This window comes from Vidua chalybeata, chromosome 1 (genome assembly GCF_026979565.1).
Source record: "Vidua chalybeata isolate OUT-0048 chromosome 1, bVidCha1 merged haplotype, whole genome shotgun sequence".
Classification (NCBI taxonomy): Eukaryota; Metazoa; Chordata; class Aves; order Passeriformes; family Viduidae; genus Vidua; species Vidua chalybeata.
Window position 1 is genome coordinate 107,542,230 of NC_071530.1, and position 15,228 is coordinate 107,557,457.

The 15,228-nt window shown below is 37.1% G+C and overlaps 1 protein-coding gene across 3 annotated transcripts in view; it reads right to left on the reverse strand.

The window, feature by feature from the left end:
* SS18 (SS18 subunit of BAF chromatin remodeling complex) overlaps positions 1–15,228 on the reverse strand; it is a 44,526-nt gene that overhangs the window by 28,592 nt on the left and 706 nt on the right. For all 3 annotated transcript variants that reach the window (XM_053951004.1, XM_053951016.1, XM_053951007.1), the window contains exons 2-3: positions 12,029–12,105; positions 10,696–10,780 (exon numbers count right to left, since the gene is read on the reverse strand). In XM_053951004.1, coding sequence (XP_053806979.1) covers positions 10,696–10,780; positions 12,029–12,105 — 162 coding nt within the window. The remainder of the gene's footprint in view (positions 1–10,695; positions 10,781–12,028; positions 12,106–15,228) is intronic.

Consider the following 15,228-nt stretch of genomic DNA (forward strand, 5'->3'; position numbering starts at 1 on the left):
AACACACTTGGTTGGTAACCTCCACACAAACAATCAGAGCTCAGAGCCTGTCTCACGTCAGCCTCAGAGCAGTCCCATGTCAACAAACTGAGAGCAAAGTCAAAAATCATCCAAGCTGTAATGTTTTTAGAATTAAAATGAACTTCTTCAAGTCCAAGTATGAAACATTAGAAAGTCCAAAGAAGTACTAAAGAAGATCAGTTCATACCTAGGTTTTAGCTATCCTGCATATGATATTGTACAAACATGGGCATGCCCTTATCTGTGGAAAGAGGGATGAAAAAAGCTCCAAGGATTATTTAAACAGAACTATATATATTCCAACTCTATTTAGTCTGAAGTTTTCAAAACAACTGTCCTTCAAGTCAAACACTACGGTTATCAAAAAGACAGCATGAGAGAGTGTAGACATGCAAGGACAGAGAAGAAAAAAAGTGTTAAGGACTTTAGATACAAAAACCTGCAAGGGACTTTACAAACTACAGGGAATTTAAGACAACTGAGGGAACAACTAAACACTCTCAAAGAGGTACTACCAGAAAGTAATTCATCAAGAGGAGCTTCTGGATATGGAAACAGCCTAAAGACCTGTGTGAATCCATATCAGATTCTTGAAAATAATTAAAGAAAAAGGTCCAAGCTGCTATAAAAATTCAATCTTCCATTAAAAGAAACTACCCTATCAGATGACTAGAAGGTAGGCAAACACTATACCTCTATTTATAAAAAAAGTAGTAGGACCAATATAGTAAAGTTAAACATTTCTAATTTACTAGAAATTTTTAAAAATATAAATTAAAGCACCTAGCTGCATAATTAACAGAAGCCTCTTAACTCAAGTTTTTTGACAAAGCCTTTTGGAGCAATACATTGTCCAGTGGCACGGATCAAAAACTGCTCCAAGGGAAGTTCATGAATTTCAAAGAGTAAAGGAACATACAGAGGTTTCCTGAAAATATTTTAGTATATGTCAACATGTGAAGCTACTGCAACATTACCAAAAATATGGAAGAAAGAGTAAGCAGAAGGCGCCAAGTGATGTGGATAAATATATGGCAATTACACTGAACTGTAAACCACTTTCTTCAGAAAGAGGAAGCTCCTATTGCCATTAATCCATAAAAAAAAATGTAACAAACAAAAAAGAACTGACCATAATACAGACAGTTTGGTGGGGAAAAAAATCCCAAACCAAAACAAAAAAACCAACAAAACTAACAGGAAACTCAAAACCCCATAAATCTATGCATAATACCTGTGGTCTCTTTCTGATTATCTTCAGTAATATCCAAAGTCAGGTAGAATACTAAAGAAAAAAATGCCAATGTATTTGATACCATAATACACATTCAATTTGGGCAAAGTAATCTCAAAAAGATATTGCAAAAATAGTAGGATTCTAAAGAGAGGCAAGCAGTGATTAAAAACTTTGAATGTTTACAGCTGAAACAGCAAAAAGGACAGATTTTTTTTTTTTTGCATATAAAGGAATATTACTTAAGAGGCTATGACAGAAATACAGTTTAATGTATGATACATACAAAAAGTAGATCATCCAATTTATGGTTAAACAAGAAAGAAAACCTCAGGAGAATAGTCAGTAAATTGAAGAATAACATTAAACATATAAGACACGCCATAAATCACATAAATCTAGGGTATTCATCAACACGGTACGCTAGAGCTAAGTTTAAATAAGATTAAGAGATAATTACACATACATATATGCAATGGAAACAGTTATATAGGATATTATATAGGATATTTTAAAAGAGCATCACAAGCCTTTTTGTCAGATCATAAACCAATCACTACCTGATAGTAATTAAAATGAAATGTCTCCTGCAGATATAATTATTCCCCAGTGAAATTCCTCCAGAGTATTTTTCTAGTGGATGCAGACAGAAGAAAACAAGAAAAATTGTTTTTAAAAGGTAATTTCCCGATTTCTATTGGACTTGATCCAGACTTTTACAGATAATAAACTTCTTTAAATTAACTTTAATTTAAAAATCACAAAACAACAAAAAACCCCACCCAGCTACATAAACTAGATAATTTAACCTTTTTTGTTCCTTACAGAAGTTAAGAAAATTGACTATCCCCAGGAACATGCACTATGTATAGCAAAGACTTTGCAAAATGATCACACATTATTCAAAAGAAACAATCCACCCTTTGTTAAAGAAAACCTACCCAAAATGAACCCTAGCCATTAAGCCCAGATATGAAGGGTGAAATGACATCCAAATATAGTTAGGTTAACAGAACCAAAGGAGAGGCTACTTCCCTTCTTTTGTTGGAAGTGTGACAAAAAGGAACGAAAATTAAAATCACTGCTAATTTTATTCCAATTATGTAGTAGAAAATGTTAAATATTTTACTTCAGTAAAAAGTAAATTAAAGACTTAGAAAATGTTAGCTATAGCTTCACTTGCTAAACACTAACTTTTGGCTCATTTCCCCAAACTCACACATTTCACTTATAGCTGCTATGAGCATTTAAAATTAATCAGAGCATGAAATAAAATTTTAAGCTATTTAGTGAAACTCTAGAAATTTGAACTAGAAAAAGACTGAAACTGACCCAACAGTTGCAACAAAAACAAACAAACAAACAAACAAAAAAAAGAGATGAGATAAAAATACTAGATTTTAACTGACAACTCCCAGAAAACAAAATCCTACTAAATCCAAAAGTTATTTAAAGACAACAGCTACACTGCATTTTTCTAGAGAATTTTCTTTTAAATAATAAAATGGATCAAATGAAAGATGCAACAATAAAATCTCCTAGGGTGAATATGTGCACGTGAAGATTGTAAGATTTTTTTCTTACCACCAACAGTAGGTTCAAAGATTTGTTTATGGAACATCTATTGTTATAGAAACTGAGGTGAAATACCAACTCAGTCACCAAAAAAAAAAAAAAAAAGGCAAAAACCAGGAAATACTGTTAAGCACATTAAAACACAATATTGCTAATCAATACAACTAGTGATAGATACTTAAAGTACACTATCAAAAATACAATTTTCTTGAAATTCTCTCAAAATAACAATTAAAAGCTACAGGAAATGCAAACATAAATAGCCTTCTTTTCTTTCCAAGAGAAGCCTTAACTCAGGATTTAATCAATCATCTTTGTTTTCAATTCTCAAATACCATTTTCTGCAAAGCAAAACACCCCTTCCCAGGGGTACTCTGCCCTGCTCATATCACATTGCTAATATCACAGGACCTGTCCCAGTCTCAGAGAGCAGTACTCTGTTGATAGGTGGTGATAGCACCTGTGGAGTACTTACTGAGGTGTCAGACTGGGAAATAAGATCGTAAAGGAATATGCTTTTGAGATTTGAAAGAGCAGAGATTTAATTGGGCTACAACTCTTCTTCTACAAGGTATAAGGTATTCTAGTACTGAGTGTCTTCATTGAAAAAATAAAGACCTTGTATCAATTCTCAGCTAGTGTAATATTTGGGGCTAGGGAGGATTTCTATAGGAAAAGCATTTACAATCATGTCTAAATAGTGAAGCTAATTATAAATGTAATTTGTGCTGTCACTGTTGGATTACCAGCTGTGACTCAGAGTAAAGAATTTTAAATTTAGAATGACAACCAGTTTATACATCTTGATTTACAACAGTATCTTCAAAAATCTGAGAAATTCTGACTTAATACTTAAATTCTGTTTAAAGAGGAAATTGGAATCTTTAATTGTTTAAAATTGCATATGTCACTGCATAAAAATATTTCACTGTCTGTCCTAGGGTGACGTTATGACACTTGTATCCCCAGTTGTTTGTCCCTGTTTATGCTGGATATTATGTTCTGTGCCTTCAAGACTGGCTCCAAAACACAAAGTTTTGTTTTGTTATCAGCCTGCTCACTCCCCCATGGTTTGCTGGACACAGACAGTGGTACATAGTGTTGCTTTTGCTTTTCGCCTTTGCTCTTGCTACTGCTTGGCTTTTTGCTTGTTAGTTAGTTTAGCTGGGCAGTCCAAATTTTCCCTGGACTGTCTTTCTTTCCCTTTTCTTGGAACCATTCAAACCTGCTCAGCACTGGGACCTGGGAAACACCAAGAAACACCAAGAGTTTGCACTTTGTGGCCTGCAGTAGCCATCCCTAGCACCGGAGACCAATAACAGAGCGACCACTCCCAGGAGAGACTTTCTGAATTTGTCATCTCTTCAGAGCGGTGAAAGAGTTTTGTCATCTGGTGTTGTTAATTTTTTTGTGCTGGGGAGTGCTTTGCCTGTTAAATAAACAGGCTTTTTTCCACTGCTCTCCAAAGAAAATCTTCCCGAACAAGGTAGGGGGAGAGGCCATGGGGGATTTGCTTTCTGGGGGCTCCTTCCGGAGGTTTTCTCTCAAATTTGCCCTGAACCAGGACACTATCCCAATATTCTTTAAAAACACTTTAACAAACAAAATGAACCCTAAAATATCTGATGTCCTCTTAGCAATAGCTACTCTGATACTTATAAAAATAATCCCCCAAAAATCCTTTGGGAGGCCTTAGTAGAACTAGAAATTACTTAAAGCAGAAATTTTAAAACTGTATTAATTCATATGGGTTTATTAGAAGTGATCATGAATCAGTTAACTGTGAATGTTAACTCAGGGATCACTGAATTACAGAAACAAGACAACTTCTGAGCTGCTCTGTAACTCCCCCATAAAATGCAGTTCCTATCTGGCCTCAGAAGCTTTGTGTTTCACAACCCTTGTGTTTCATGTTTGGTCTGATACTTACAGATTTTGCTTGCATTTAGTAGCCTAAAAAAAAAAATCCACCTCTGTTGCAGCTAAAAGGCTTTATGTAAACTCACCTAGAAAGAAACTCACCAGAAAGAATCCAGCAGAACCCTCACAGCAAGGCATTTGAGAAAGAACAAAACCATAAAGACTCTGTACCTATGTTACCAGACTACCTGGTACAGCTCTCAGGAAACAGCTGACAATTGAAAAGGTATTTATTGTGCAGATACTGCACTACAGAGAGGCAAATCACATTTTTGAGTATCAAAGAATTACACTTTAGAGCATTCTCCTCATTCAAACTGCCAGCAATTTTTACTGATTTCTGAATCAGTCACACAAGTTCGTAGGCAATAGAAGTAGTTTTTTGTGTACAGTGCACTAGCTCCCCGTGTGGACACACCTGATTAACAATACATGCAAAGTAGTTTACAGAACTTAGAGCAATCCTCTAGTTTAAAATGGCAGCTATTGGGCTCTGAATTCACTCCTAACATCCTAACAACTGAATTTCCCGCATTTATTTTTTTCTTAGTGTAGTGGCTGGGTTAAGAAGCTCCCACTAGTGACTCTTCATTTCCAACAGTACCCTTTCATTTCTGCCAACACAGCTGCCTTCTTCTCTTTTATAACATCTTAAGAAATTATTATGGGTTTTTTTCAGAACTATTTAACATTTAATCAGAGCAATTATTCTTCAAAATCCAAGCTCCAGTGATCACTAATAGCTCCCTTGCCTCTTGACAGGAAACATTCAACCTTCCTTTTGCTCTGTTCTCTATTAATTCAGTTTACAAACAGTTGAACTTGAACTGGGCATGGACTTGTGTTCTGAAAGGTTGATGCAAAATTATGCAGCATACTCCACATACCAGAAACAGATTTTCTGCTATGCTACCTGTCCCAAGTTGAGTTTCTTCCCAGTAGCTGGTATAGTGCTCGGTTTTGGATTCAGTAGAATAATGTTGGTAACACACTGATGTTTTAGCTGCTGCTAAGCAGTGCTTACTTTTAAATCAAGGATTTTTTTGTTTCCCATGCCCTGTCAGCAAAGTGTGCGAGTAGCCAGGAGGGAGCATGGCCGGGACAGCAGACCCAACCTGGCCAGAGGGATAATTCACACTACAGAGCATCAGACTCAAGGTGGGCACAGGTCTGTGGTTTTACTGTCTCATTTTCAATTACAGTTATAATCTTATTGTAGTATTTTATTTCAATTATTAAATTGCTCTTCTCAACCTATAGGTTTAATCTTTTTTTTCTGATTGTCCTGCCCAGCCCACTGCAAGGGGAATGAAGGTGTGTGGGGTAACCAAGCAGCTGCATGGTACTTAGTTGCCAGCTGGGGTTAAACCACACCACCACCATAGCTATCAAACTTTACCAGGCACTTAGTGCACAACTGGAAAAGAATCTCATTAATTTAGGATTCCTCTCACCATCAGTTATAAAAGTTTTACTTCAAAATTTTATTGTAAGTGTGAAAACTGAGCCATATTTTTATTCTCAGGATGCCACCTTGCTTTTTTCAAGAAAAGCCAAGTCAAGGTAATTCAATTAACATATATTTTAGCAACTTTTGTGTTCAAAATAAAGGCTACTAAAAAACCAGAGTGCACAGCTCAGTTTTTAAGACTCAAATTTTTTTCTACAACCACATCACAAGTATATTAAAACCACAGATTGAGCATCACCCCTTTGAAAAATAAAGTGTGTAAAATTATATGAGAATTTTCATTGTTTGAGTGAAACCATGCTTATATTGAAGATTCATATTTAGCCTGCAGAACTCCACAACTTAGAACCATTAAATATCATTACTAACACTTCATGAAAGCTTGTCTTCAAGTTAATTTTTTGAAGTATTTTATAATTTTGTGTATAGGCAGTGATTGTCTTTGGTTTGGGAGATTTTTTTTTATTAGTTTGGTTTGTTGTGGTTTGGGGTTTTTCCTATCTCTTGAAGCATTTCCTTTGGAAAGAACCAGCATTTCAGTGCTTATTGAGATTAGGTGTTTATAAAAAGCGATCATTACCTTATAGAGAAGTATTTTATAACTCAAGTGACACAGACTCCTCCCTAATCTGTGTGACAAGTTTGGGAACAGCACAAAATCAGGGATTTCCCAAGTCCCCCAAAAAGCTTAATTTCTGAAAGAAATAGCTCAAGAAAAAAATATATTTCTGTTTTGTAATTAGAAAGTTTATTAATAACCTTTACAATATTATGAAATTTAGAAAAACTATTTAATGCAGTATCCAGACCCTTCTATGACTTGGACACAGTAAGTTTTCTTGGAAGTCATTACACATACAGACTGTAACTTACTAGTGCAATAAACTGGCACTTCCAACATAAAAGAAAGCTCTATGTTACACAAGTGAGTAATAATCAGAAGCATTTATTTTCAACACCTTGAAATACACATTGAAATCTCATGCTCTGCATGCTGACAGAATGTAAGAAAAACTGAAAAAAAATCACTTCCTATACTAAAAAAAAAAAAAAAACCAAAAAACAAAACCCAACCCCCCCAAAAAACCAACAAAACTCCAAAAAACAATGCAACAATGTTTCCAAATAATTGCTGCACACTTCAATATCTGCCTATTATAAAACGGAAAGTTTCCCACTACATACCAATTAAAGTGATGGTCATAGGTTGCTCCCTTAAAAATATTTGGCAAAATGAAGACATATAAGAGAGGGAAGATGTCCAAATAGAAAAGCTGGGAGTCTTTTATTCAGTAGTCTTTAATGACTTTTTAAGGGCACTAAAAACATTTCAGAAAAACAAAAAAAAAATACAAGTCAAGGATGATAAGATGCTTGTTCTGCAGTTTGAAATTTCATGTGTTTAGAAACAAACACACACAATACTTCACCACCACTTCAATTGCATCTTTGGTCTCTATGGTTCAAGGACATCAATATCTTGCTGCAGCCTCCCTCAAAAGCAGCACCAGTGAAAAATCACAAGAAAGCAAGTGCTGTGTTCCTCATGGTGCAAAAGCCCTTTTTGGGAAGCTAGCTAATCTCATAAGGTGATGGTAAAGAGACTCTTGAATGTGATCCAAGAAAGCGAATATCTGCCACAGCTCAAAAGAGACAGCAAAAAGATGCATCAACTTCACATGTGAACTTAGTCACTGCTCTAATCCAGCTGGGAAGACATCACTTAACAGTCCTGCCCGTAATAACGCTGCTGTTCACACAGCTGAGAAAAGACTGGTTGACTCAAGAACCTCACACTTTGTCTTTTAAAGTGAAAGAAGGTGTCTTACTCCAAAAGTCATAATCTAGTACTCTAGCAGGCATACAACACCACAGGAGCTTTGTTATGACACTGGATTTTCAAAATTTCCCTTCACCCAGATTCTGCACTGCTTGCTTCACCTATTTCACCTTTCCACACTTCCAGGTCCCAGTTATATAAACATTTCTCTGCATGGCACTGCTGGGTCACCACACTTTTTTGTTCTCTAAGGCAATACCAGAGTTTCAGAAACTATATCAATCATTTCATTAGAATAGTGAATTCTGAAAGGCAAGGGAAAAGGCACAACAGCCTACCACAAGCATTTCTCCTAACAACATAAAGCATTAAGTGTAAGGACTATTGCTAGAGGACACAATGAAGTTCTCATAAGGTTAGAGTAATTTTTGCTCGTATTAAAAATTTCAATGAACCTGGTAACTTACATCTTTTGTTCAGTGTGAATGATATCTGAAGAGAAGTATTCTCTTTCCAAATTCACGTTAACACATAACTATTACTTTTTATGAAATGCTTTAAAAGTTCTGCAATTTCTTGAGTGCTTATTTACCTCATTAAAACAGTAACAGGATAAAATTTAAACAAAAAAGAAAATTTAGTCTATCAGGGGGAACAATCTTCTAGAAATGAATAGATGAGACACAACCCAACTTCAGAAGGTACCCAAACTCAAGGTCTCCTAACTTCTGTGGAAAGAAACTGCAATAGTAGTAGCATAAAATTGATATATTTTACTATTAAAAATAGTAGATGCCTACACACACAATATCTTGCTCTGTATTTACTGTTACCATCCATACCTTGAATTTAGTAAGACTGATCAACTGCTGATACATAAGCATGATGAAGAGAATCATACTACCTCCAAGTCAGGATAAGCCACATCAGCTCCTACATGGAAAGCCAGTGGAGGAAAAGACTGAAGTAGTTCATCTTGCATTGAAAAAAGAAAGATAACATGATAGCTCACATGTTCCCAAACTCTGTTAGCTAAAATTTACTAGCAAGACAGAAAGAATTTAAAGAATATTTTCCTATAAACCCTGACATAAATCATCTTCTCTGATTATGCTACATTTTGAGGCAATCTTCAAAGATTGTAGGTCAGACCATCTACATTTAGGTAAGACTGAAGATCTAAATCTCATTTAGTATTTCTGAAAGAAAACCCAAAGAAACCCAAGAACCTTTATTCCCTTCCTCACCTGTCCAAAAGAGACTTTCTTTACCCACTCAAACACACACTATGCTATTTTTCTCAGTACCATGGAATATTCCTGTCACTGAAGATCAGAAACACACTTCTGTCCAGATCTGCAAAAGCCTTTCCCAGCCCTATCTTCATTTTCTTTTAGGAAGAGAATGTCATCACATTCAACTTTAACAACAGGGCTGTCCACCAGGGACTAGGATAAGGTCAAATTCATTTCCAGTTGTCATCAGAACCAGGATATGAATTAAGCCTCCAAAAACGTATTAGTTGAGGAACACACACTCTTAAAGGGTTCTTTCTCTCCCCCTCGGCTACAAGCATGGACTTATAAAAAGAGAAACCTCTACAGGCACAACAGGTTGGACATAATAAAGCACTGTTTCTATAGTCCTCTAGATACCAACTTGAAAGGATGCTTTGCTAGTAGCAATGATTGGAGAACACTTCTCCAGAGACCAAAGAAAAAGTAATTCAATTTCAGTTGGTGAAAACTAGTATCTAGGAATGGCTGTTTTATAGACATTCTTTTTAGCTTCATTTTGCAGAAATGAATCAAGACTATATTAATTCAAGAAAAGTCTTATTACCAAAAAACAAAGAACTTTGTTGTGTTACTCACAATGAACTCCCCAAGCTTTCTGATTAGCACAAAAAGCAAACAGCAAGCTATCTTTAGGCTACTGTTTCTTTTCATACTGCTGCATAAACAATGGAAAAGGGGAAAAATTTGAGGCATCTTATAAAAGACAGAGTTCAGGAAAAGAGATTCAGAAGAAATTCAGACTAAAAAATTATAGCAAGCAATATCCAAGACATGTAAAGTGATGCAGTGTTTCAAGGGTCTGTGGGGCCTTACTTCTTTCTTATTACCATAATCCACCTTAAAACAAGGTTGTTTTCCAATACAGGAGAAAGGCAAAGAATTTGAGGCTCACCTAGAAGGTGGAAAAGCAGAAAAAAAAATTACCCAGCCTCATTCCACTGGGGCAAGAGAACGGATGATATTCCAGTGAAAAATAAAAAGACAAAGAAAAAATCCCATTCCCTCATCTTTCCCTAATCTAAGAGGAAAAAGAGTACTGTAGGAGTTGACTAGGAACCATACCACTACAGTTCTCAGCTGAAGGGGAAAAACAAAAAAAAGGAAAAAAAAATTCTGTCTTTGAGGCAGACGAGATAGTTGAGCATTGCACATCTAATTCACAGTAAGAGTCTACATTTAAACAAGTCAGATTTTAAGCAATACCTAAGCAGTGAGATTACTCCAAATGTAGCATGAAGAGACAGCATCATGTATTTACTGTACAGTAAATCAGAGGCCAAGTGTTTGGTCATTATCTCAAACATTTGGTTAGTTGGTTTTTGGTTTGGGTGGGGTTTTTTTACTACAGGAATCCAAGTGAAATATATTCCCTACTTTTACACTATTTTGTACTTACTGCTGGTAGTAGAGACTGCATGTTCTGGTTGGAGTCAGCTATAGTGGCTAGGTAAACCAAGTTTGTATGCAGCATCTGCTGGTATCTATCAAAATAAGCAAAGCAAAACAAACCTTAATTCATAAATACAGTAACATCAGAATTTACTCTAATTCCACAAATGTAAAGAAAGCTACTTATGTAAAACAAGACTCAAGAGACTTACAAGAGTACCATTACTAGGAATCTTAAGCCTTTTCCCTCACACTTATCTATTATCCAATCTTTCCCAATGTCTCCATATCTGTGCCTAACTGTACTACTGTCTTGCTATGAAAAAAATCTAAAGCTGGGTGACACTGTTCTCACTTATTTCACTTCCTGCCTTAAACTAAATCACCAGAATACATACAGGGAGTGTGTTTGTGTCTGGTGTAATTTCCATCACAAACACTAGAGAAAGAGAGCTGTTTATTGTGTCTCCATATTCAAGATATTGTAGATTTATGTGAATTGTGACCACATTTCATCAGGACCCTGAGCTTTGGAAGTTTGCTATGGAATCATTTTTCTGCTAGAGAACCACAGTCCTGATTCTCAGTACCTAGCCCACAGTCACAAAAACAACCTTAAAAGCTGGAGCAGATCACAAGTATATAACTACAGGCTTGCAAACAAAAGTAGTCCCTTAAACCAAAGGCGCCTATTATTTATGATCCCACTCCTATTCCCAGATTATGAGTTCTCTTGGCAAGGGAGTAAGATGTCCTACCTGTCCATATGTGTCTGATTACGTAAGTGTAATCAACTCAAGCCAGAAAAGTGTAATGGAAAAATAACACTCCTTAACAATTCACTCCTTCTATAGTTCTCCCAGATCACTCCCACTAGATAGCAAGCCTATGATGGATATTTTGGCAAGCCAAACTTCTACAAAAAGCCTGTTTGTTCTTGGGAAAGTGAAAAGCAGGTAGTTTTCAAACATGCCATCACGAAGCAGAAAGGTCCAATTTTCTTACATTATTTTGAGAATTTTCCAAACAAAACTACATCTTTCCAACAATGTAATTACAATACAGAGGAAAAATATCTTTGTTAGACAGTCCTTATTTTTATGAGCAGCATCATCATGACATCAACTTGCAGGAGGCAAGTTGCAGCATTTCAGTGACAGAAGCGATAATCATATAGCAAATAAAACCCACCCACCCCACACAAAAATTTCAGGTGTAGTATCTGTAGCAATGCTTTTCTTCACAGCACAGCTGTCCTGTAAGGTAAGCTAAACAAATCAAGAACGATGATCTAGATGGAAATTCACCCAGTCCACAGTAGGTATGGATTAAGGTCTTACTGAGAGCATTCAGAAGTCTTTCCCTTGTTCTGATAGTCCATTATACACTGGATAAGGTGATTGTTTTCATCCAACATCTGAAACAATAAAGAAGAAGTCTGGAGTAAATTCCATGTTCTTTGTGGAAAGAAACTGAAGACAAGTCTGAGTCTTGAGTAATGCTCCTCTTCTTAGTTTTAAAAAACAACTAAAAAGTTGTTATGCAGAAAGTTCTACTTCATCAATTATTTGCAGAACTGTTTTGCTCCCATTTCCCCCCTCTGATTAGTTTTACAGGTTTTGGCTTAAGGGTTTCATAGTGCTACCATCAGCAGCTACATTTGTGAAGCGTCCTGTTCAAATAGCTATGCTGATTCTGCACCAAGTTCTTCGCAAGTTTTAAAAGTTTTCTGCATTCCTTCGATTGCTAACAAGAAATTCACTTAAAAGTTTATGCCCCAAGCTTCCCTTCTCCTTCTAAAGCCTGCAACTTCTTATAAATTTAATTTTAAAAGGCACTGAAATTGCTATTGATTAAAACTGAGCTGACCATATTTGTTCAAAGCAAATGCACTGGAAAGCCAGGCAATATTTACATAAAGAATCTCTAACTAAGCTGCATTTTATAAATATTTGGTATAATGGCACATTATGGTTTAGGAATGGTATTGCCCAATTTAGTGTTCCCACTGAAACACTCCAAACCATGCATCACTCTCCCCTCTGGTAGGGTGGAAGGGAGAACTGGAGGTACAAAAGGTTAAGATCACCAGTTGAGATAGCAAAAAATTACTGGAAATACTACTGAGATAAGAAGCAAACAATAACAATAGCAAAAATACTACTAATGGAGGGTACAAGAGGGCAAATGATTCACATACAAGTGCTCAACAATACCTGATGATGCCACAACACATGACCCCTTCCCCCATCGCCAGAAAAGGCAGCGAGGTGCTACAGAATAACCTCCAGATCCATGCCATGATCCCTCCTGGCTACTGCAAGAATTAATCCTGTGGTGGCCAGAACCAGGACTAATCGACACAATAAATCTTATCATACTTCAGCAGTGTCCATGAAAATGAACACCTACTAATTAATTTTCTGATCAAAAATGAGTAGTTCTAAAGAAATCATGGAAAATGGCCAATTTCACAACTTTCTACAAAAAGTTCACATAGTCAGAGTGTTCCAAGCTCTCTAAACAGAGAAAAAAAAAAAACACAGCCTGGTGTCCTGGAGTGCATGTGACCCACACTCATCTTTCTAGCTCATGCTCTGCACTCTGATCAGGCAAGATTCAGCAGAACCACAGCTCATCTCAGCCACCAGCCAAGTTATCCAAGTCAACTTACAGAAATGGAAAATTTACTGCCAAATGCAAAATTTTGCATCAATTTACTCCTGGAAAGCTAGTTTAGATCCCTTTACCCAACTGCTGAGTATCAGAAAACTAGCAGAATCTTAAAACATCCCACACATTCTCTCCTTCTTCCAAACATGGTTGAAACCAGCCATGACTAGACTCATCCTTCCACAAGGAAAGCACAACATCATACCACAACCTTTATTTCCCTAGCAAATTCTACAGAGAGGGAAAAAAAAAAAAAAAAAGAAGTAGTAACACTTTTTTCCCCACCTAATCCATCTCACTATGAAAAGTGTATGGAGTCAAAAACCTTATGCAGTTCACTCATGACTTCTATCCACGTAAGAACCAGCCAAGTTTTCTTAAACTTTAAACTATAATCCACCAGAATGGACTAGAATGATCCCAGTGCAAGTATTTTGCCTGAAACTGCTGGATCTGGAAACACATTCATTAAGCACTAAACACAAACATAACTCCAGTACTTTCAGCTACTATGTGAGCCTCAGAAAACAGGCAAAGCTACAACTGCACTCTCTGAAGAGAATCACAAACCCACTGCTACACTGGCATACAGCACTTGTACTAACTTCAAGTTTTGCAAGAAACACAATGGCCATTTTCATCAGAAAAAAAAGGAAAAAAAGGAGATAATACCTTTGATACCAAAGTCTAATAGAGCACTTGCAAAGGAAGCTGTGAATCAAGGCCCTCCTCAGAATATCTCCCACAGTCCTGAGGGAAGCAGCAGATTCTTAAGGCTTAGCAGACAAGTAGACCTTGAAACTGCCCATTAGATGGTTACATTCTTCATTACAGCCATGTAAGCCAGACCTCTTGGGAAGGAAAGGACCGGAGGGGGGCAGGAATGCTAGGGGCTAAGAGGAAAGGGAACAAGAAGGAATATAACTAGGTGGGCCTGCAGACTACTGTTTCTTACAAGTTTAATTGAGTGTTTGCTGACAGAAAAATGTAATAATTATAAATATCTACAATCGAAAGAGAATTTAGTTTTCAGCTGGATAAAGATACCTTCAGGGCTTCTGACAACTTAGGTACATTACAAAAATTCTTCAACTTTAACACTGGGGTTTTGCCAGCACACCACTATCAAACTAATGGTTTTACTACAGACCCAGGAAAACTTTATCGTCTGTATTCTCCATGTGCACTTCAGCATCCTGAAGTCTCTACTGACTACCTCTGTGCAGCTTTCTACCCAGTGGATATGTATTTTTCATCTACAATTCCCAAGCACTGACTTCTCCTACGATACCCTGGAGGTTCCCCTTACAGCTCCAGAGTCTTCTCTGAGGTCCATACGGCTGCAACACCTGCTTTGTAGAGGTTCTACTTCTTTCCTAAATCAGGGGCTAGCTCTGTCTACTTAAAGGACTCCTCTACATAAGGAGCTGGTACCAATCTAAAATCTGTTTGATCCACGGCCACCCACACCAATGATGGTACGAGTCTTGAGTTAAGTTTCTAAATACCACACAGTTACCAGTGAACTTGAACATGCTCCTTTGTTGCTGCTGTAGATTATTATTAATCCTGTATGCGCTTTTGATTGCTTTAGCGAGTTAACTTGCTCCCTCCCACACAAGCTTAGGTGGAGTCGCCCGGAGCCGCTGTCATTGGCTCCGAACGCGATATTCTTCTTCAATCACACCTAAGGCTTACTGGGAGGCAGCCTGAACTACCAGGTCGACCAAGTTTGGGAACTGGAGCCGCGTCCTACCCCGCAGCGCCCAAAGTCAGGCAGAGGGTCTGGAACAAGCCGGCTGCGGTCCCACGGTCAGAACCCTCCCGCAGGAAGGATTTACTCCACTCTCCACTTTCAGGCCGAGTC